We start from the raw sequence: 23,797 nt of genomic DNA on the forward strand, positions 1-23,797 counted from the left end.
ATCCCCCCCCCCCCCCCCCCCCCAGGCCAAAGTAGTCTTCCAAGTGTCACCCTGCTGAGATCAGGTGTTACTTGAACCAAGGATAGATTGCCAACACTGTAGGATGTTTTGTGAGCCTCCAGATTAACCGCCAGAGCACTGCTGCGAGCATCCCGGAGAGAAAGCCTGGCGGGGATTTCGGTAGAGAATAAAGGCTATTTGACTGATCGTCAAGGACTATACGGTTGGGTAATGAGGTGTCCATTCTCCTTCCAGTTGGCGAGAATTTGCATGGTGGGTGCCATAGCGAGGCGGAGGCACATCGAACCAGAGTTGGTAACATAAACCATGGGGCCCCATTAAACTCTGTGCTACAATCTCACTCCAAGTAGTGCATTTACCCATAAGGCCATGGGGCGGTTAACCAGATACACAAATTCTTAACGGTTCCTTTACATCAAAACAAAGAGCATAACAAAATGATGCACCTCAAAAGTGATTGTCCCTTGATGCGAACCTGAAAACAGGAAATATCAGGAAAACTCTTACACCAGTAAACACAAAAGTGACCATTTTACAGACATTTCCATCATTTACGATTGCCACAAATGATTACAAAAAAACCCCGATACATTCAATACAATATTGGCCCACGATGATAAAAAGTGCCAATACATTTCACGCCGCATTTCTTTCTAGTAAGTGAAGTAAAAAGCAATAGTTACAGTTTTAGCATGTTTCACAGTGTGATGTTCATGCTAAATAGGGACGTTCAGTTTCGGGTTTCGTTTTTAAACTGGTGCGGAGCAATGATGATAGATTTTGCATTTTTTCTTCTGCAAACACATTAGTATTTGGCTGCCATGCACAGATAATGAACCTGAAGACATGAACATAGACCATAACATATTGCACAACGTGTTCATGCTTGGTAATTTGCAGTATTTATATTCTGTTACTGCTATTCATCAGTGCTCAGTGTGTGTCAGCCCTCCTATCTCCCACTGCCCAGCTGGGTAACAAGTCATTTACAATCGTGTCACAAACCTCCCTTCAGTCTGTATCAAGTCTTTTCCTCTTATTGCCTTATGGCTTATTTTTCAGTCCCTTTTATTTGTAATCCCTGGTACATCTTCCTAAGGCTTTTCTGCTTCTTTGCCTGTGCTCGTTTCTGACATCATTTCATGAAGTTTCCAGCGATGAAAGATTTAATTTGGTGGGCTTACATTGGAACCACCAGTCCGTCTAAACCCCAGAGGAGATGCAGTCACAACATTGACACCTCTGTTCCTTCCACCTCCCACATTTCACCTCCACAATATTACAGAAAATCCTACAACATAAATTCCAGTCAAAAAATGTCAATCCAAGGACATGGCACCTAGCCTTAAATAAGGGGTTCCAAATGTTGACAGAATGTTTGTTAGACTTTTGCCCTTCATTTCAAAACGTTTTTGCCCTGCAGGTTTTCAGAAGAGCAAGTTGATAACAGGGCCTCTGTGTCCTTGGTGAATTATGGGACGGACAGTCTATCTCCTGAACCAATGGGATTTAAGGATAAAGAAAGAAACTGAGGAATGACAGAGAAGGAAATGGGGTCAATTAGATTCTATTTAGGTCCAGAAATTAAATAAGAGAAAATTTATGGTTGGATTAAAAGAGAGAGAGAGAAAAAGAGACGGGGGGGGGGGGGGGGGGGGATTATTCTTTAAGTTTTATTTTCAAAATGGCTTAAATCTCTAACAACAATTACTTCCTGAAGGTTTGAGACCCAACAATTTAAATTTCTTCCTTTCTGGGTCAGCAGTTGAGTGGAATTGCAGGAACATAAATTTGCTCATTAAAATAATCCTTAGGGGTGGCATGTGGCGCAGTGGTTAGCACTGGGAATTCAGCGCTGAGGACCCAGTTCGAATCCCGGACCTGGGTCACTGCCCGCGTGGAGTTTGCACATTCTCCCCATATCTGCGTGGGTTTTACCCCCACAATCCAAAGATGTTAGGTGGATTGGCCATGCTAAATTGCCCCTTAATTGGAAAAGAAAGTAATTGGGTCCTCTAAGTTTATAAAAAGAAATAATCCTTAATTACCAGCCCTAACTTTCTGTGGCAAATTTAATACGCAAATGCAACCAATTCATGAAACTCATGACGACTTTAAGGAAGCGCTGCCATTACTGTGAGCCCAATGGCAGAGTGGTGCAAATGTTGGTAGAGGTTGTGTCCTCCTGTCCTAGAAAATAATCAAAATAGTGTGTTCCTTTTCTGGAGGAATATATGTTAGGATCTCACCAAGAGGTTACTTTATTATTGCTTTTGGATTGTATACCAAAATTGTTCTGTTTTCCCTTTATTCACGTTCACATTGTTCCGGCCTTTGTGAAGCAAATATGATAATGGACACACAGATCGGAGTCTGGGTGACTGTCCAAAGAACAAGTTACCATTTGTAACATTTTGCACATTCTGGTTGTTCGTTTTCTGTTTGTCAAATACTAGGGTGATTTTCCATTTCCGAAAGTTGATGTCAGTGGGCGGAATCTTGTGCCCTCCCCTTGGCAAATTTGGCGGGAGATTTAATCGGGTTGGGAGGGCGAGGGGGAATGGTGTGGGGTTGGGGGGGCGGGGGGCGCAGGTACCATCCCATCTCTACCCCTTTTACATCCAGAGCGAGAAGGCTTGTGGTCTTCCTGGCCCATCGGCAACCGAATCCCCCAAGTGGGCAATTAATACCCACTTAAAGGGCTTTTCCTGTCGCTTCTGCTATTAATCCAGTGGTGGGGTGAGGGACTCGACATGCAAGGAGCCAATAAGAAAACCCTATTGGTACCCTAAGGTAATGCATTTTGGAAGGTCTAATGCAGGTAGGGAATATACAGTGAATGGTAGAACCCTCAAGAGTATTGAAAGTCAAAGAGATCTAGGAGTACAGGTCCACAGGTCACTGAAAGGGACAACACAGGTGGAGAAGGTAGTCAAGAAGGCATACGGAGTGCTTGCCTTCATTGGCCGGGGCATTGAGTATAAGAATTGGCAAGTCATGTTGCAGCTGTATAGAACCTTAGTTAGGCCACACTTGGAGTATAGTGTTCAATTCTGGCCGCCACACTACCAGAAGGATGTGGAGGCTTTAGAGAGGGTGCAGAAGAGATTTACCAGAATGTTGCCTGGTATGGAGGGCATTAGCTATGAGGAGCGGTTGAATAAACTCGGTTTGTTCTCACTGGAACGAAGGAGGTTGAGGGGCGACCTGATAGAGGTCTACAAAATTATGAGGGGCATAGACAGAGTGGATAGTCAGAGGCTTTTCCCCGGGGTAGAGGGGTCAATTACTAGGGGGCATAGGTTTAAGGTGAGAGGGGCAAGGTTTAGAGTAGATGTACGAGGCAAGTTTTTTACGCAGAGGGTAGTGGGTGCCTGGAACTCGCTACTGGAGGAGGTGGTGGAAGCAGGGACGATAGTGACATTTAAGGGGCATCTTGACAAATACATGAATAGGATGGGAATAGAGGGATACGGACCCAGGAAGTGTAGAAGATTGTAGTTTAGTCGGGCAGCATGGTCGGCACGGGCTTGGAGGGCCGAAGGGCCTGTTCCTGTGCTGTAAATTTCGTTGTTCTTTGTGTTTCCCTATGGGCGCCAGGTTGGGTGAGGGTGGGGCCTTCATTCAAATACACTCAGTGCCTGATTGAGGGATCTAGTATAGTAAAGAAGGAAACCACTGCTTGCCACTCCTGTACCCTTGCTACAGACCCCCTTCCCATACCCTGCAACTTCCTTCCCATCATCACTCACCTGTGCCTGGGTCCCTCCTCGATCTGAGGCCTTGGTGTGTGTAGTACCGGAAATAGCCACCACCACTCCAGTGGCGCAGCAGGCTACAGAAGAGCAGCTGGCCTCGATTAGCTGCTGCCCATCTGGCCTCGTTTTGAGGTTGACATGAGGTGCTCAGAGCAGGGGGAAGCCTGGCAGGTGCCTTGACTTTGCGAGGGAAGCTGGGGAAGGGGTTGGCTCCCTTAAGGTCCCCCTTTCCACATTGAGCTCCCTATGCTACTCAAGGTCTTTCCTTATGGGGGCTCCCTCTCCCACTGGCCTCTCCATCGATACGCCAAACTTCTCTCTCCACCTACCTCGATCCTCACCTCCCCTCCAAGGTGCAAGACCCCCACGCCCCTCCCATCCGCATGTAGCTTGGTCTTGGACTCTGGGACAGTGAAGCTGAGGACTGTTCATCATCTCAGTCCTGGCCATGCCTCTGCTGACCAATCAGAGTGGCTGACAGCCCTCTGAGGCAGAATTTCCATCTGAGTGAGGGACGCCAAACCCGACCCAAGCCAATGAATGGTCCTCGGAAAACCCACCACCTGAAAAGCTCTGCTACAAGTGACACAAGATGCAACGGCTTTCCCCAAAGGACTCATCATGGGGCTTGTGCCAGCTCTCCTGCCACCACCTCCACAAGATCCTGCCCACCTGGTAACTTCCAGTATAGGTTGTGTGTGTGGGGGGGGTGGGGGAATTAGAAAGGTGAAAAGACAAGTTTCAGCGCATTGCACCCTTCAGCAGCTGGAGCACCACACTGCACAATCAGTAGTAAAAGAAAATATATACTGTCCAGCTTTAACATAGATTTGGCTTCAAGACATTGACTGCCCGCACACAAAACATTTAAATGCAAAGCCAATGATCTCCTACAATAAGATGCATCTTTTAAAGATTTTTGGAAACAGGATCAAGCAACCCAGGGGTCTGACTTGATTCATGACACTTTAAACCATCTTAAATGAAATGGGGGGCACTTATTTTAAGTGGGAAGTGCAACTCCTCCCATATGTACATTTACAGGAGTTCCCAGGCTCTCAAAGTCAATGCCTTCCTTCTTTACCAAAGAACAACGGTACACAAACAGACATGTATCTTAAATAAACATTGAGGACCACCAAGGTTTGCAGTAAACATTCATATTTAGCCCAGTGGGAGCTCTGTACCTTTAAAACATTTCCGCGAACTCTCAACAAGCACTTGGTCAAACATTAGCAGTGGAGAGAGCTTCATCAGAACTCACGAGTGTCACTATGTGTGACTGGGGCACCTTCCTTAAATCTGACTAGTTTGCATGCAACCATTAGGTTCAGCTAGTCTCTGTGTCACGCAGGTGTCTGGAAATCGACTCTTTTCTTGCTTTTGTTCAGTCGTGTCCTCGACACCATTGGACTTGCACGAGCACAGAACTTTCTGGAAACTCTTCTTGAAGTTATCTGACAGGAACCCGTAGAGTATGGGGTTGGCGCAGCTGTTGGCATAGGAGAGGACCACCATGAAGAAATATATTCCCACACAAACTGGTTCCTCTGGCAAGGTGAAAATTAAATTGATAATATTTAGGATGTAAAATGGGAGCCAGCAGATCACAAATACAACTACAATGATGATCACCATTCTGGTAACCTTTCTCTCAGACTTTCTTCGTTTGGTTGATCCAACACGTAAACCAGATGATTTGACTTTGATTATAATCAGTAGATAACAGAGGCATATTATTAACAGTGGGCCAAAGAAGCCCAGAACTGCTGTATATATGATAAAAGCCGCAGACCAAATTGACTTAGGCTCTGGCCAGCTGATGTTGCAAGTGTTCATATCAGCGACGTCTGAATATATGATAACCGGAAGAACGACCACGATGGACGATATCCACACCGAGGCGTTGATCATCTTGGCAATCTGGGGCCTGCGCCATTTGGTAGATCTGATGGGGTGGACCACCGCAAGGTAGCGATCAATGCTCATTACGGTCAGGCAGAAGATGCTGGTGAACTGGTTGATGCCATCGACGGTCAAAACCAGTCTGCACATAAAGGATCCAAACGGCCAATAGCTCAAGGCATTTTGGGCGGCAATAAATGGCAGTCCAAGCATAAAGAGTTCATCTGCCACAGCTAGGTTCAGGATGTAGATATTGGTCACTGTCTTCATCTTGGCGTAGCACACAATAACGTAGATGACAAGAGTATTCCCACTGAGTCCAATTGCGCAAACAATGAAATAAATTACAGGAAGCACAATGGTGCTTACACTGGACATAAATGGGATTCCATTGGTCCAGTTACTGGATTCGTTATTAAATGATGATACGTTGATCTTCTCAGTGCTTTGTTCCCAGACAGGGACTGTGGATATCTTCAGAGGCTCCATCTCTTGCAATGTAGTCCTCAAGGTCTCGCTCTGTACAAAACTGTACTCATATCCAATGTGTCCCTGGGAAAAGAATTGAACAAAATATTGAAGTTGTGATAGTTTTTCCTCTATCTACCCTATTTGTTCTGGTGTTTGGGGGGGTGGGGGGGATCCAACAGAGAAACCATTAAGGGGGTTGCCAGGAAACACCGCTTCACACAGAGTATTGGAAATCTAAAACTCTCTTCCTTAAAGGTTTTTTAAGGCTTGTATTGAAATTTTAAAACTGAGATTGATTGCTTTTTGTTAGGCAAGCTATTAATGGCTACAGGACCAAGGCAGGTGGAATTAAGATACAGAGTTATGATCTAATCGGCTGACAGAATGACCTATGCAACAATTTTCCATTTGTTAAATGTTAACCTGATGTGTGTTTAATTCAATCCATACAGGATGTTAATTCAGGGAGCAAAGTGAGAATGGCAAAGATCCACAAATCTATGTCAAATCGCTCCGGTTTTCAAAATGTACAATATATACAATGCCTTTTGTTTTCACGGTAGAAGATGTTGTAATCTTCTGGTGATCTAAATGCTCAGAAATAAGAGTTGACTTGTGACCCGTGTGATGTTTCCGAGAGAGGGAGAGTTTGGGAATGGTGATGACTCAGAAATAAGAATCCAGTGAAGTGATTGATTGTGAAACACATGCAGTTAAACCCACAGTGCAGGGAGCAGAGGTCTCTAAGCTTACTATGTTGTCAGTTAAGTCTTTACATTCTTAACTGTGCTCCGAGTTGCATTCTATTCGTTCTCACAGTTTGTGGCGCTTCTCTGTGAAATCCTGCACTTTTCCGTTTTATGAGGCTGTACTTCTTGGAATCGGCAGCCTCATTAGTGGTGGCAAATTGAGTGGCCCTCAAATCTGAGTCTGTATTTGTGCATCAGGCTCTATGCCATAGCCTTGAGTACAGAACTTAACACTCTAGCGCAGTACTGAGGCAGTGCTTCACTCTCTGAGGTATCGCCTTTCAGACAAGATGCTAAACCGAGGCCCTGTTTGCTTTCTCGGAGGTGTGTAAAAGATCCCGTGGATCCTAACAGCACTCGAATGTACTTGGAAGTCTGAAACTGGAGTCGAGCCATCACATGACGGAAGCGGTCAGAGACTTCCTGGAGAAAGGGGGGCTTCTCAGGCCATTCCAGTTTTCATTGTATGGGTTTAGAATTGCTGAGATACCAAACTTATGGTGCTGATCTACAGATGACACCGAGGAATTAATGATTCCGACAGTGATTTAATTTTCAATAAATTAGCAGTCATTACCAAGAATCTCTGAAGGCAGCAATAAAGTAATCTGATCATTAGTTTGTTTTTCTACTCATAACATTATTTTAATCAGGAAATAGCTTTATGTATAATTCAATAAATGTAGCAAGTCTGTATGATTATCAATGGGGCTGTCTAAAACAATGGGTGAACCAGATTTAATAGTTTTAGAGCCACTTCAAAAGTAATGAATTGAAAGCAGGCCAATTGCCTGAACTTCATCTCTAACCTTCCACCTGTTGGTTTCTGTCTCACTCGTATCTTGGCTCTTGGTGAGTTACAAAATGCAAATTTGCTCTGCGTCGTCGTCAGCTCACTAGTCGAACAGTGGAACAGTTTTAACCTCACCCTTTCAAAAGGGAGCCGATGGGATTTCTGAGTATGACAATGGGGATGAGGGGCTTCAGTCATTGTAAAGAGCGGGGTGCCGCAGGGATCAGTCCTCAGACCTCAACTGTTTACAATCTATGTAAATGATCTGCAAACAGGGACAGAGGGCAGCGTGGTAGCACAGTGGCTAGCACTGTGGCTCACAGCACCAGGGTCCCAGGTTAGATGCCCCGCTGGGTCACTGTCTGTGCGGATTTTGCACGTTCTCCCTGTGTCTGCGTGGGTTTCTTTCGGGTGCTCCGGTTTCCTCCCACAGTCCAAAGACGTGCAGGTTAGGTGGATTGGCCATGATAAATTGCCCTTAGTGTCCAAAAAGTTTAGGAGGGGTTATTGGGTTACGGGGATAAGGTGGAAGTGAGGACCTAGGTGGGTCGGTGCAGACTCGATGGGCCAAATAGCCTCCTTCTGCACTGTATGTTCTATGTTCTACAGCAAAATTTGAGAATGGTACTAAAATAGGTGGGAAAGCAGACAGCGAAGAGGAGATAAAAGAATTTATAGGCGGATACAGATAAGCTAGGCGAATTGGCCAAAATTTGGCAGATGGATTTTAATGTGGATAAGTGTGAGGTTATCCATTTTGGCCAGAAAAATAGAATAGAAAATTATTATTTACATGGAAAGCAGACTCAAAATGCGTCTGGGCAGAGGGATCTGGATATCTTTGATCATGAATCGCAGAAAGTCAGCATGCAGGTACAGCATGTAATGAAAAAGGCAATTGGAATTTTAGCATTTATTGCAAAAGGACTGGAGTATAAAAGTAGAGAAGTGTTGTTGCAATTATATAGGGTGTTGGTGAGACCACACCTGGAGTATCATATCCGGTTTTGGTCTCCTTATTTCATGAAGGATGTGGTGGCATTGGAGGCAGTTCAGAGGATGTTCACCAGATTGATTCCAGGGATGAAAGGGTTGACGTATGAGGAGAGATTGAACAGTTTGGGCTTATATTCAATAGAGTTTAGAAGGATGAGAGGGGATCTGATCGAGATATGTAAAATATTAAGAGGGATTGATAAAGTAAACATAGGCCAAATTTTCTCCTTGTGGGGCAATCTAGAATGAGAGGTCACAGATATAGGTTGAGAGGCGGTACATTTAAAACTGCAGTGAGGAGAAACTACGTCTTGCAGAGGCTTGTGAATTTGTGGAACTTGCTCCCCCACAGTGAGTGGAGTTTGAATCCTAAATGGTTTCAAGAAGGAGATAGATATATTTCTTCTAAAAATAATGGGTTAAAGGGATATGGGAAACAACAAGGGAGGTGAACTTAAGTCCAGGAAGAGATCAGCCAGGATCTGATTGAATGGCGGAGTGGACTCGATGGGCTGAATTGCCTACTTCTGCTTCTAATTCCTATATTCTTATTTCGTGAGGAGAGACTGGAGAAGCAGGCATGGTTTTTCCGAGGGCAGGGAATGTTTAGCAAGAGACTTTCCGAACAGGCATGTAGGTCAGTAACATTTGTTTAAGGGGAGCTGAGGAGAATCTTCTGTGTATAACGAGAGGTTAGATTTGGAACGCAACACCTAACAGGATGATGGAAACAGATACAATGATAATGTTCAAAAGGGAATTGGATATATAGTGGTTAGCACTGCTGCCTCACAGCGGCAGGGACCCGGGTTCTGACCTCAGGTGACTGTCGGTGTGGAGTTTGCCCGTTCTCCCCATGTCTGCGTGGTTTTCCTTCAGGTGCGCCGGTTTCCTCCCACAGTGCAAAGATGTGCAGGTTTGATTGCATGCTAAAATTGGCCTTTAGGGTCGAATGTTTGGTCGGGGATCGGGTTTTTGGGAATAGGGTGAGGGAGTGGGTCTAGGTAGGTGCACTTTCAGAGGGTCGGTGCAGATCTGATGCGCTGAATGACCTCCTTCTGCACTGTAGGGATTCTATGAAATACTTGAAGGGAAATGATTTTCAAGGGTATGAGGCTAGGTCTGAGGAGATGGACTCTTCCGAAGAGCCAGCACTAGCTCAATGGAGCGTTCTGCGCCCTATCATTCTATCACTCTGAGAGACTATGCCAGATTGTCAACAGATTGCCATTGCCGGAATTCTCCAGCCGTTCGCTGGCATTGGGATTCTCTCTCCCCACTGGCAGCGCACCCCCACCCATGGGGTTTCCAGCAGTGCGGGGAGGCTTCAATCGGAAATCCCACTGACAGCAGGGGAAACAGAGAATCCTGTCGTCAGCAACCGCCACCGAGAAACACGCAGCTGGGAGGCCCGAGAATCCTGCCCACTATCTTTTGGATGAAATGCTAAACTGAGGCCCAGACTGCCCTTTCAGGTGGATTTGAAAGGTCCCATTGTGCTATTGTACAGACGATCATGGACGTTATCCCTGCTGTCCAGATCAGTACTTGCCTCTCAGCCAACAACACTAGGCTCTGGTCATTGCATCGTTGCTATTTGTGGGAGTTTTAGCAGATTTTGTGCACACATCCCTGGAGTGAGACAGGGACCCAAAACTTCTGACTCAAGGACAAGCTTGCGACCAACTTAATTACAGCTTGCATTTAATAACCTATTGGACAAGCAGTAGGAGGTTTCCCTGGCTCTTGGGTTAGCTGTGTGGCCTCAGCTGGTTAAACTTCAGCTGCAGTTTGGTGCATTCCAGGGGGTTCCTTATACTTTTACCTTTGCCAGTCTGTACATCCGCTATTTGGAAATTTGCAAATGGAGTTTGTCCTTATGGGAACTTAGTGTCCACTCCAAATGTGACAAACATTATATGTGTATATTGCTCAGTAGCTAACTGTGGAAGTTATCAAACACAGCGATTCTGTCTTTCAGTTGAGACATTAAACCAAGGTCCTATCTGCCCTCTCAGGTGGATGTAAGAGATCCCATGGCACTACATCAAATAACTGCAGGAGCATTCTCTTTAGTATACTGACCAAAAGGTATCTTTTAGCCAACATAATTTAAACAATTATTATCACATCGCTGCCTGTGGGAGCTCACTGTGCGCATATTGAGCACTGTGTTACATTGTACGCTTTGTTATGGAGGTGTCTTGGTGTGAAATATTAATTTCATCAGCTGAATTTTAAAAGGCAGTTTAAACTGTTGAAACGAAACCACCGACTTAAGATGGCTGCCAGAGATCACCTGACCATTCTGCAACTGTGGGTTAGTCAAGCTTCTGGAGCATCCAAAGTGTATTACAAATGGACAGATCTAGACAACCCCCTTGGGGAATTTCAAACCTGCTAATTTCAAGGATTCCTCCAAGAACACAAGAACAATAATCGCAAACTCTTGACTCCAAGACTGACCCAGTAATCAAAGAAAGCTATGAAAACTGATTGTGCACAATGAAGTGCTAAATACAACTATTACCCTCCATTGTCATTCAATGGCTATGCCTGGTGGAATCGATTTTGGTATCATGAAGAGACCATTAATTGCCCTCTATTGTGTATCAATGGATACTCATCATGTGGCTGAAACGGTTTGCCTCTTTTGAAATCCCTTTTATTACTAAGACACGGCTTGTTTTTGATGCAGGCTACACCAGCAGCAGGGCAGAACACAGCTGGCCTCTTTTCCTCCTCACTCCAACTAAATTAACTTTGGACCCAGTTTACTTATATCAGACTGTGGCAGCAGACAGAGAAATTCTAAAGAAGACTTTAATAATAATAATAACTGCCCATTGTCATAAGTAGGCTTCAAATGAAGTTACTGTGCAAAGTTATTGTGAATGTCACCACATTCTGGCGCCTGTTCGGGGAGGCCGGTATGGGAATTGAACCTGTGTTGCTGCCTTCTTCTGCATTACAAGCCAGCTGTTTAGTCCGCTGTGTTAAACCAGCCCTTAATCCCCACAGTATCATTGCAGAAAAGATAAACAGCGGCTGTAACTTTAAACTACAGCAGCCGAGAACCAGAGCTACAGCCAGCCACTTACAACAAATGAATTCTTTATATCTTTGACTTTTCTGATTGAGTATTAATTGGCCAAAAGTTGACCTCCTTTACTTTGTAACTTGTATTTTCACGTGCATGTGTGTGTGTGTGTGTGCATGTATGTGAGTGTGTGCATGTGTGTGTGTGTGCATTGTGACAGTTCGGTCATGTATTTACTTTTTTAATGCCTCCACCTGAGTGGGTCTTTAGCACAATAAAAACTGACCCCTTACTTGTTTAAACTCAAGAAAACCTGCCTGAGCTCTTTGCAATCAGCATGTAAACAATCATGTACATATACTGAATCGGGTATTCATGCTGTTGCAAAACCTGTTACTACCAAACGAGGAGTGCAGGAAAGGGGAATCCTTCCACTAATCCTCACCTAGTTGTAACAACTTTAAAAAGTACTAAGTTGGATATAAATGAAAACTCTCTTTGAAAGGCAGCAATATTAAGAAACTACTATTGGCCTCAGCATTGAGGAGGGCAAAATTAAAAAGGGATCCAGTTCCTGATTGATGTACAATGATTCCTTTGCAAATCGTGCATGTGTGCAAGAGGGTTGGTCTTGGCTGCGATGAACACTAATCGATCAACGCTCACTATCTAAGGATGGGCACTTGGGTTACCAAGCGTCTGCTGGTATCCATGGAAAGGAAGCCAAAGCACAAGAAATTATTTCCTATTTCTAACAGGCAGTCTGCCTTTAATATTACTCCACCCAATACGCTCCCACTAGACCTGAAACAAGAAAGTAAGTAAAGGTAAATCTCAGTTTTCAGTCCAAGCATCAGATAAGTAGAAAGAGTGGCAGTAACTGATTATGCATGTCATGAAATTGGACAATATGAAGCAGATTGGGAATCATTTTGACAGTGTCAGTGAAAATGATGTGGAGATGCTGGCGGACTGGGGTGAGCACAGTAAGAAGTCTTACAATACGAGGTTAAAGTCCAACAAGTTGGGGTACAAAATACGGAGTACTCGGCGATCACCATCTCTGATCATGCCCCACACTGGGTTGATCTGCAGGTCTGCAAAGGGAGATACCAGCGCCTGCAATGGAGGTTGGACGTAGGATTGCTAGCGGAGGAGGGTGTGTGTGAGAGACTGCAGAAGTGCATGCAGGACTACCTGCAGGTTAATGACACAGAGGATGTCTCAGCAGCGACCCTGTGGGAGGCGCTGAAGGTGGTGGTAAGGGGGGAGCTGATATCAATTCGGGCCCACAGAGATAGAATGGACAGAGCGGAGATGGACAGACTGGTCAAAGAGATCCACCGGACAGATAGGGAATACGCAGAGGCCCCGAGGGAGGACCTACTTGGCGATAGACTGAGACTGCAGGCCGAGCTGGGAGGGTTGCCCATGAGCAGGGCAGTGGAACGACTCAGGAAGGCAAAGGGTGTGGTCTATGAAAATGGGGAGAAAGCTAGTAGAATGTTTGCACAGCAACTCAGGGGGAAGGAGGCGGCCAGAGGAATAGGCAGGGTAGTGGACGGTATGGGGAACAAAGTGGATGACCCGTCAGGACTGAACAGGGTGTTTTGGGAGTTTTACAGCAAGCTCTATACCTTGGAACCCCCTGGAGAGCCGAGGGGAATGAAGCATTTCTTAGACGGACTGACCTTCCCAAAAGTGGGTAGGGGGCTGGTCGACGGACTGGGGGCCCTGATCAGAGCTGAGGAAGTACTGGGGGGCTTGAAGGCCATGCAGTCGGGTAAATCCCCGGGGCCGGATGGATACCCAGTGGAGTTCTACAAAAAGTTCTCAGAGATAGTGGGGCCGGTGCTGACTTGGGTATTTAACGAGGTGAGGGACAGAGGGACGCTACTCCCGACGATGTCACATGCTACCATTTTGCTGATATTAAAACGGGATAAAGGCCCGGAAGCGTGTGGGTCATACAGACCTATCTCCCTGATCAACGTCGACGCCAAGCTCCTGGCTAAGGTATTTGGTGCTTAGAATTGAGGACTGTTTCCCGGAGATGATCGGGGAAGACCAAACATGGTTTGTGAAAGGCAGACAGCGGTAGCCAACTTGAGAAGACTGCTCAATGTGATCATGATGCCCCCGGAGGGCAGAGAGGTAGAGGCAGTGGTGGCAATGGATGCCGAGAAGGTATTTGACCGGGTGGAGTGGGACTATTTGTGAGAGGTACTCGGACGGTTTGGGTTCAGGGAGGGCTTTGTTGACTGGGTTAGGCTATTATACCAGGCCCCAAAAGCTAGCGTGAAGATGAATAGGACAACATCAGAGTACTTTAGACTACACCGGGGGACCAGACAGGGATGCCCACTCTCCCCGTTGCTGTTTGCACTGGCCATAGAGCCGCTGGCGATTGCCCTGAGAGCTGCGAGGGGGTGGAAGGGAATGATTAGGGGAGGGGTGGAACACAGGGTATCGCTGTACGCGGACGACCTGCTCCTGTACGTATCGGACCCGCTGGCTGGGATGGACAGTATACTAGGAATATTGAGAGAATTTGGCAGGTTTTCAGGGTATAAACTGAACATGGCTAAGAGTGAGATGTTTGTAGTGCAGGCGAGGGGCCAGGAGAACAGGTTCAAGAGCCTGCCATTTAGGATGGTCGGAGAAAGTTTCTGATACTTTGTGATTCAGGTGGCACGAAACTGGGGTAGGCTACATAAGCTAAATTTGACTAGAGTGGTGGAACAAATGAAGAGAGCGTTCAGGAGATGGGTTGCACTCCCGCTATCACTTGCGGGGAGAGTGCAGACGGTAAAGATGACCATCCTCCCAAGATTCCTGTTTATTTTTCAGTGCCTCCCGATTTTCATCCCGCGGTCCTTCTTCAAAGGAGTCAACAAGATTATTATGGGCTTTGTCTGGGCGGGGAAGTCCCCGCGGGTGAAGAAAGCGATGCTTGAGGAACCGTAGCGAGGGGGGGCTGGCGCTGCCGAACCTCAGCAACTACTACTGGCGGCCAACATAGCCATGGTAAGGAGTTGGATGGTGGGTACGGGGTCTATTTGGGGGCGGGTGGAGGTGGCTTCGTGAGGGGCACCAGTTTGGCAGCCCTGGTCATGGCCCCCCTACCGCTCCCGCCGGCCAGGTACTCCACCAGCCCGGTATTGGTGGCAGCCCTGTGGATCTGGGGCCAGTGGAGGAAGCATGTAAGGGAGGTGGGAGCATCGGTCTGGTCTCCAATATGCGACAACCACCGATTCGCCCCTGGGAGTATGGATGGTGGATTCCGAGCGTGGCGGCGGGCGGGGGTGGGAAGGATGGGCGATATGTTCTTGGGCGGAGGCTTCTCAAGCATGAGGGCCTTGGAGGAGAAAGTCGGACTAGTAAGAGGGAATGACTTTCGGCACTTGCAAGTGCGTGACTTCATACGTAGACAGGTCCCATCCTTCCCACGCTTGCCGCCAAATGGGATCCAGGACATAGTAGTGCCGAGGGGAGAGGTAGGAGAGAGGAAAGTCTCAGATATTTACCGTGAACTTACGAAAGGGGAGGAGGCCCAGACAGAGGAACTGAAGCTCAAGTGGGAAGAGGAACTCGGCGAGGAGATGGAGGAGTGGGTATGGGCAGAAGCCCTGAGTAGGATAAATTCAACTGCAACATGTGCTTGCTCAGCCTGATTCAGTTCGAGGTCGTCCACCGCGCCCACATGACGGTGGCCCGGATGAGTAAATTTTTTGGTGTGGAGGACAAATGCGCTAGGTGTGCGGGAGGGCCAGCGAATCACATCCACATGTTCTGGACATGCCCAAAACTTAGGAGATACTGGGAGGGATTTGCAGACGTCATGTCCCAGGTACTGAAAATTAGGGTGGTGATGAGCCCAATGGTGGCAATTTTTGGGGTCTCGGAAGAACCGGGGGTCCAGGAGGAGAGGGAGGCCGATGTCTATGCCTTTGCTTCCCTGGTAGCCCGGCGACGTATACTGCTGCCATGGAGGGACTCAAAGGCCCCAAAGACCGAAGCATGGCTCTTGGACATGTTGAGCTTTTTAGGGCTGGAAAAAAAATTAAGTTTGCCTCAAGAGGATCTGTATTAGATTCGCCTGAAGGTGGCAATCATTCATCGACTTCTTCGCGGGGAATTAAATGTCAGCAGGGGTGGTAGATTAGAGTAGAATAGGAGGGATAAATAGGCCGGTACTGGTTATGAGAGAGGAGTGGTCTTTTGCACTGTGTTTCTGCTTTGTGTTGATATTTGCACATTACTGTACACCGTAACTATTTACAATGCCAAAAATACCTCAATAAAATTGTTTATTAAAAAAAAAAGTCCAACAAGTTTGTTTCAAATCACTAGCTTTCGGAGCACTCACCTGAGGAAGGAGCAGTTCAATGAAAATGAGAAGAGGTGGCTGTATTGATAGGGTCCATTTTGAACAATTACCTAAAGATACAATGATCCATTTTTACTAGAAGGTATAGTGACTATAAAACCAGTATGAGGTGCATCGTGCTGCACCTGCCGTCTTATTCAAATGTGATAAATAGTGAATAGCATTAAAACTTCAAATAGGTAATGTAGCCATAATCCCAGATGATCATAGGCTGAACTGGTGGTAATTTAACCTGAGTGTCACCACACCTCAGGCGAGGAATAACCTCAGCCGGTCTGGGAATTGAACCCCGCTGCTGAGCTAAACTGGCTCCACTTCAATTATTAGCATTACAAAAGCTTTGCATTTATCAAACCATTTGGTTCTCTCCCTCATTTCATTTTTCATTTAAATAAAATGTCTAATCATTTTCTCATGTACCAGGAGTTGATGTAAAATGCACGAACAGACTTTAGACTCGGCCAAGTACTCTTTATCAATTCAAACCTAAGCTTACGGGAGGAAATTACCCTTTCCCTGCTGACTCGTGTCGTACGCAAATTGAATTTGGCACTTTTAACCAAATTCCCAATTTGCCTGTGCCCAGCACACAAAGATTTCCCATAACATCGATACCAGCCAGCGCTCATGTTTACACCCATTTCTCATGAACTGTGTCATATTCCTGGAGTCAACATTTGCTCAACACTTGCCACCAGCCATATCACAATGCGTAGCTCTCTTTCCTGAGTTGGAAAGCAAATTGGCAATAGTTTTGACATTGTCGATGAAAATGAAAAGAGGTAGCTGTATTGATATCGCACATTTACCTTGTATCAAGCACCACTTGTAGATAACCTGGTTTAGCACACGGCTAAATAGCTGGCTTTTAAAGCAGACCATACTTAACATAGAACATACAGTGCAGAAGGAGGCCATTCGGCCCATCGAGGCTGCACCGACCCACTTAAGCCCTCACTTCCACCCTATTCCTGAAACCCAATAACCCCTCCTAACCTTTTCGATCACTAAGGGCAATTTATTATGGCCAATCCATCTAACCGGCACATCTTTAGACTGTGGGAGGAAACCGGAGCACCCGGAGGAAACCCACGCAGACACGGGGAGAACGTGCAGACTCCGCACAGACAGTGACCCGGGGGGAATCAGGGGCTGTTTGGCACAGGGCTAAATCGCTGGCTTTGAAAGCAAAACAAGGCAGGCCAGCAGCACGGTTCAATTCCCGTACCAGCCTCCCCGAACAGGCGCGGAACGTGGCAACTAGGGGCTTTTCACAGTAACTTCATTTGAAGCCTACTTGTGACAATAAGCGATTTTCATTTCATTTCATTCATTTCACCTAGGCTGACACTTCAGTGGAGTGCTGATGCAGTATTGCACTGTGATAGGTGACATCTTTCAGAAGAGAGATTATGCTGTCTGTTTACCAAGGTTACTTCTGATGAAAGGTCATCAATTTGAAATATCAACTTTGTTTCTATCTCCACCGATGCCTCCTGACCTGCTGCATATTTCCAACACTTTCTGTTTTGTCTCGCATAGGCTAGGTTTGTATTCCTTTAAGTATTGAAGATCAAAGGGGTGATATCAACCATGATGATACTTTGATGGGGAGATAAACTATTTCCTCCGAGAGTGGAGCCCAGGTCAAGGGTGTCTAACCTTAAAATAATAATGAGGACATGCACGAGGGATGTCAGGAAGCATTTCTTCACACAATGGGTAGTGCAAATCTGAAACTGTCTCCACCAAAAAAGCTGTTGAGGGTAGGGGCCAATTGAAAATTTAAAGCCAATATTGATACATTTTTGTTGGGCTAGAGGATTAAGGGATTTGAAGCCAAACTGAGTAAATGGACTTCTAAAACAGACCAGACAAGTTCTAAATGAATGACAGAACAGGCAAGGGGACTTGGATGGCCAAGTCCAATAGATCCTCCTTTAGGGGATAAATGGATGCCTCATGTTTCTATGTTTCTGTATCTTTCATCAGTTGGATCGAAGTCCAGGTTGGTATAGTGCAGTACTACGGGAGTACTGCACCATCAGAGGTGTCGGTTTTGGGATGAAATATTATAGCACAGCCCACATGTCAAAGATTTCATTGCGCAATTTGAAAAAGGGATTGGGCAGTTCCCTGTAATGTGCTCATCAACACTTGAAATTTAATCAACATCACCAAAACAGATCATTCAATCATTTATCACATTGCTTTTTGTGGGATTGTACAGTGGCTGCTGTATTTTTCTTCTGAAAAACAATGCGTACAATTTGAATTTACCTAATTGGATTTAAAACACTTTGGGATATTCTGAGTTCATTAAAGACAATGAATGCAAGCTTATTCTTTTTTCAGATGATCTAAAATGAAAATAAAGGTGTACTGAGCTTACTCAATTCCCAACATTACCCTGTATTCCTTGCTGATCCCTGTCCAAACACCATCCTGAATTCGCTACTGATCCCAATCCCAACATAGAGCTCCAATCCTACTGATCCTAAATCCAACACGGACCTGCAAACTTCACTGATCCCAATCCCAACAAGGACCTACACACCTCATTGATCCCAATCCTGACAAGGACCTGCATTCCTGCTGATCCCAATATGTTCCTTACATAAATAATCTTCATTGTCACAAGTAGGCTTACAATAATTCTGCAATGAAGTTACTGTGAAAAGCCCCTAGTCCCCACATTCTGGCGCCTATTTGGGTACATGGAGAGAGAATTCAGGATGTCCAAATTACCTAACAGTACGTCCTTCGGGACTTGTAAGAGAAAACCGGAGCAACCGGAGGAAACCCACGCAGGCACGGGGAGAACGTGCAGACTCTGCACAGACAGTGACCCAAGCCAGGAATCAAACCTGGGACCCTGGAGCTGTGAAAAAACAGTGCTAACCACTGTGCTACCGTGCCGCCCCCTGCATACCTCATTGATTCCAATCCCAACAGGGACCTACATTCCTGCTGATCACAATCCCAACACGGAGCTCTAATCTCTCTGATCCCAATCCCAACAGGGACCTACATTCCTATTGATCCCAATCCCAAGATGGGCCTACATACCTCATTGGTCCTAATCCCAACACAGAACCTACATTTCTGCTGATCCCAATCAAAACAGAGACAAACATTCCAGTTCATCCCAATCCCAACAGGGACCTTATTCCTACTGCTCCAAAACCCAACAGGGACTGACATTCCTGCTGATCCCAACAGAGACCTATATTCCTCCTGATCCCAATCCCAACAGGGACCTAAATTCCTGCTAATCTCAATCCCAATGCTGCCCTGTGTACCTCACTGATCCCAATCCCAACAGGGACTGATATTCTTGCTGATCCCAATCCCAAGAGGGATCTACATACCTCACTGGTCCCAATCCCAACATGGAACTACATCCCTGCTGATCCCAATCACAACACTGACTGACATTCTTGTTGATCGCAATCTCAACAGGGACTTTATTCCTACTGATCCCAAGCCCAACAGGGACCAACATTCCTGCTCATCCCAATCACAACAGGGACCTATATTCGTACTGATCCCAATCCCAACAGGGAAATGTACTCCTACTGATCCCAATCCCAACATGGTCCTGCATTCCCTGCTGATCCCAATCCCAACATGGTCCTGCATTCCCTGCTGATCCCAATCCCAACACAGATCTATATTCCTACATACCGCAATCCCAACAGGGAAATGCACTCCAACTGATCCCAATCCCAACACAGACTTGCACTCTCTGCTGATCCCAATTCCAACACAGACCAGCATTCCCTGCTGATCCTAATCCCAACACGGAATGCATTCCCTGCTGATCCCAATCTCAACACGGACCAGCATTCCCTGTTGATCCAAATCGCAACATGGACCTGCATTCCCTGCTGATCCCAATCCCAACACGGACCAGCATTTCCTGCTGATCCCAATACGGGCCTGCATTTCCTGCCGATGGCAGTCCCAACAGGGAACTGCATTCCCTGCTGATCCCGATCCCAACACGGATTTGCATTCCCTGCTGATCCCAATACGGACCTGCATTCCCAGCTGATCCTAATCCCAACACGGACCTGCATTCCTTGCTGATCGCAATCCCAACACGGATTTGCATTCCCTGCTGATCCTAATCCCAACACGGATCTGCATTCCCTGCTGATCCCAATCCCAACACGAACCTGCATTCCCTGCTGATCCCAAACCCAACGCAGACCTGCATTCCCCAATCCAAACACAGACCTGCATTCCCTGCTGATCCCAACACGGACCTGCATTCCCTGCTGATCCCAATCCCAACATGGACCTGCATTCCCTGCTGATCGCAATCCCAACACGGACCTGCATTCCCTGCTGATCCCAATCCCAACACGGACCTGCATTCCCTGCTGATCCCAATCCCAACACGGATCTGCATTCCCTACTGATCCTAATCCCAACACGGGCCTGCATTCCCTTCTGATCGCAATCCCAACACGGATTTGCATTCCCTGCTGATCCTAATCCCAATACGGACCTGCGTTCCCTGCTGATCCCAATCCCAACACGAACCTGCATTCCCTGCTGATCCCAAACCCAATGCAGACCTGCGTTCCCTGCTGATCCCAATCCAAACACGGACCTGCATTCCCTGCTGATCCCAACACGGACCTGCATTCCCTGCTGATCCCAATCCCAACATGGACCTGCATTCCCTGCTGATCGCAATCCCAACACGGACCTGCATTCCCTGCTGATTCCAATCCCAACACAGACCTGCATTCCCTGCTGATCCCAATCCCAGCACGGATCTGCATTCCCTGCTGATCCCAATCCCAACACGGACCTGCATTCCCTGCTGATCCCAACACGGACCTGCATTCCCTGCTGATCCCAATCCCAACATGGACCTGCATTCCCTGCTGATCGCAATCCCAACACGGACCTGCATTCCCTGCTGATTCCAATCCCAACACAGACCTGCATTCCCTGCTGATCCCAATCCCAGCACGGATCTGCATTCCCTGCTGATCCCAATCCCAACACGGATCTGCATTCCCTTCTGATCCCAATCCCAGCACGGATCTGCATTCCCTGCTGATCCCAATCCCAACATGGACCTGCATTCCCTTCTGATCCCAATCCCAACACGGACCTGCATTCCCTGCTGATCCCAATCCCAACATGGACCTGCATTCCCTGCTGATCGCAATCCCAACACGGACCTGCATTCCCTGCTGATCCCAATCCCAACACAGACCTGCATTCCCTGCTGATCCCAATCCCAACACGGATCTGCATTCCCTGCTGATCCCAATCCCAACACGGACCTGCATTCCCTGCTGATCCCAATCCCAACACGGATCTGCATTCCCTGCTGATGACAGTCCAAACTCTGGGCCTCAGTTGCTGCTGATCTGACCCTCAGTGACTTGTTCTCACTGAGTATGCTCCCAAACGATGTACGGGAACAGGTCGTGTTGACACAGGGAGCTGGTGGTCCTGCAGTGAGTTAACTGGACTGCTGCCATTTCCTAAACTGGAATTAACCCCGTGCCTATTGCAATAGTTGAGCACCGGGACAGGGGAATCATAAACCAAAGATCGTTTAACAGAACATGAGGGTTTTTGTTAACTGGGCTGTTAGTGGTCCAATCACTGTTCACCACAGATCTGTCCCTGGGAATTAATACCGAGCGACCTAACTTTCCAAAGCTGTTCACCTTTCCCTGTTGGCTCTGGTTACAATTCCCTCTGGAATTCCTGCCCTTTTGGTATTTTACAGGAAAAAAAGTCCTCAAACAAAACCGGACCTGACTTCCATGAACAACCAACAATTCCAATTTACAGGTGCTTACAGAAACCAGAGACTGAACTGAAGGAAACTTGCCCAAAGCGTTCCTGAACAACATCCAGTTGGTTCCAGCAGGCACCACTTGTCCGCCTTACCCCCAGCTCATCATTCGGCTCTCATGGTAAAATGACCCGACACAGAAGGACGGCTATTCGGCCCACGGCGCCTGTACTAGCTCTTTGCAGGAGCTTCCCCAGCAGCCACTCCCTCCCGCGCCTGCCGCTTTGCTCACCCTCCAAGGATTTGAAGACAAGAAATCCCTTTTGCAACAGTCATGAAACTGACACGTAGCTTTTTGTGAACTCCGGCATTTACATTCTTTGGGGCTTAAAGACGTTTTCTCATTTAACCTGTCTCGTTTCGTTTTACCTGCTGGGATATTTTCAGCATATCTGCCATCCACCCGTGAAGATTTGGAAGAAAATCCAAGAATAAGTGAGTCCCAGAGAAGAAGATGTGTGAAGAGCAGCGCGCGTTTTCAAGGTGTTCAGATGTGTTAAACTGGTCCGAGCAAGGTGTTCCAGGGCAGCGTGTGTGTGAGAGAGACAGAGAGAGGCGGATCCAAGTGGCTGATGAGCCGGCGAGCCGAGTACAGGAGTTGTGAAGTCTCTCTGCCCCCGCCCTGCTATTCACACCCAGCTTGCAGAATGTCTGAGCACTGACTGACTGCGTGTGTGTGAGAGAGAGAGTGGAGCATGCACTGTGTAGACAGTGATGTGTGTGTGTGTATTGCTGCTGTGTGGCGGGGGGAGGGGGAGTCTGCGATCACCATTTACTCCCCTCCCCAAACAAACCATCCAATCAGTAGATGGGTGAAAGTGAGTATGAGTCATCGAGGGGCAGGAAGGGGGCATCATCTCCTCCTCAACTCCACAAACTCACCCCTTCGGTGATCACCATTCTGCAGATTAAAATGTGGAAAGTTTAACCCGGTCAACTAGGACCGTCTTTGCTAACTGGGTGATATCGGAAATAACTCCGACCAAGTGCACCTTTATTGGATGAAATGGTCTCCCGCAGAGTGGAAATTTCAATCCAGTTGAAAACAGGATTGGAGTAAAGGTCACAGGCTGGGTTCATGTGATAACTGGCACGCGTGCTTCTTTGGGAGCGGAGAGTATCAGTGCTTTGGTGTCTGTCTTTCTCTTTACTGAGATGTGTGTTTTCCATTGCTCGCTCCCTTCATATCTTCCTTGCCACCCCCCTTTGCCCTTATCTGAGCTGCCACTGGTCCCCCCCCCCCCCCCCCACACACACACTCTGACTTCATGGGTAACGGTCCAGTCTTCAGCTCTGAGTGACACAGAGAGTTAAAGGGGGTGGGGTGAAGGGTGGGGCTGCAGATTGGCATCTATGGACCGACCCTACTCTCTGCCCGTAAAACCTCAGGACGTGGCTATTTCAAGTCACTTGCAACTTCTCTCCGCCTGGGGCAGATTCGTTCAAATGAATTGCAATCATTCATCGGCTCTTCCCCACATTCTGGCACAGATCTGCTCTGATTTGTGTGAGGGCAGGGGGTACCTTACCTTACATTTGAATAGCACCTCTCACGCCCCCAAAGTCAAGGAAATGGTTCTTGAAATGTAGTCACAGTTTTGAACTTCATTACTATAAAGATTCTGATTTACATCATTGACTGGATATATTGGCAGTGGGCTGTCATTTTCTAATATCGTCCCCGTAATGCTGTAACCCAGTTTTACTCCACGCTTGTCTCCCACAAGTGCAGCCTGCTTTTGCTGGGTCTCATCGCGACCTCGTACGTTGTACTCAAACTCGTTTGATTAAAGGGTGATGACATTTTAAAACCTTCGCCTTCGCTCCAGTAAAGGGCAGGG

The 23,797-nt window shown here is 46.9% G+C and overlaps 1 protein-coding gene across 3 annotated transcripts; it reads right to left on the reverse strand.

Annotated features, from left to right (window-relative positions):
• Nucleotides 1–10: 10 nt before the first annotated feature.
• LOC140394123 (somatostatin receptor type 5-like) lies at nt 11–23,762 on the reverse strand. Of its 3 annotated transcripts, XM_072480997.1 has the most exons (3): nt 22,326–22,602; nt 16,103–16,173; nt 11–6,236 (listed from the first exon to the last, which is right to left on the reverse strand). In XM_072480997.1, the coding sequence occupies exon 3, from the start codon at nt 6,171–6,173 to the stop codon at nt 5,076–5,078; it is 1,098 nt and encodes a 365-aa protein (XP_072337098.1). In that variant the 5' UTR covers nt 6,174–6,236; nt 16,103–16,173; nt 22,326–22,602; the 3' UTR covers nt 11–5,075. The 3 variants fall into 3 exon arrangements, with proteins under 3 accessions (XP_072337098.1, XP_072337099.1, XP_072337097.1); XM_072480998.1 differs by lacking the exons at nt 16,103–16,173; nt 22,326–22,602 and adding an exon at nt 23,486–23,762; XM_072480996.1 differs by lacking the exon at nt 16,103–16,173.
• Nucleotides 23,763–23,797: the final 35 nt, after the last annotated feature.

This window comes from Scyliorhinus torazame, chromosome 17 (assembly GCF_047496885.1).
Source record: "Scyliorhinus torazame isolate Kashiwa2021f chromosome 17, sScyTor2.1, whole genome shotgun sequence".
Taxonomy (NCBI): Eukaryota; Metazoa; Chordata; class Chondrichthyes; order Carcharhiniformes; family Scyliorhinidae; genus Scyliorhinus; species Scyliorhinus torazame.

Bases quoted from the DNA above. Each gene is read 5' to 3' on its own strand.
- LOC140394123 (XM_072480996.1), bottom strand. From the start codon at position 22,355: ATGGCAGATATGCTGAAAATATCCCAGCAG. The intron at 6,237-22,325 runs GTAAAACGAAAC...TTCTTTTCCCAG, and splicing joins TGCTGAAAATATCCCAGCAG to GGACACATTGGATATGAGTA.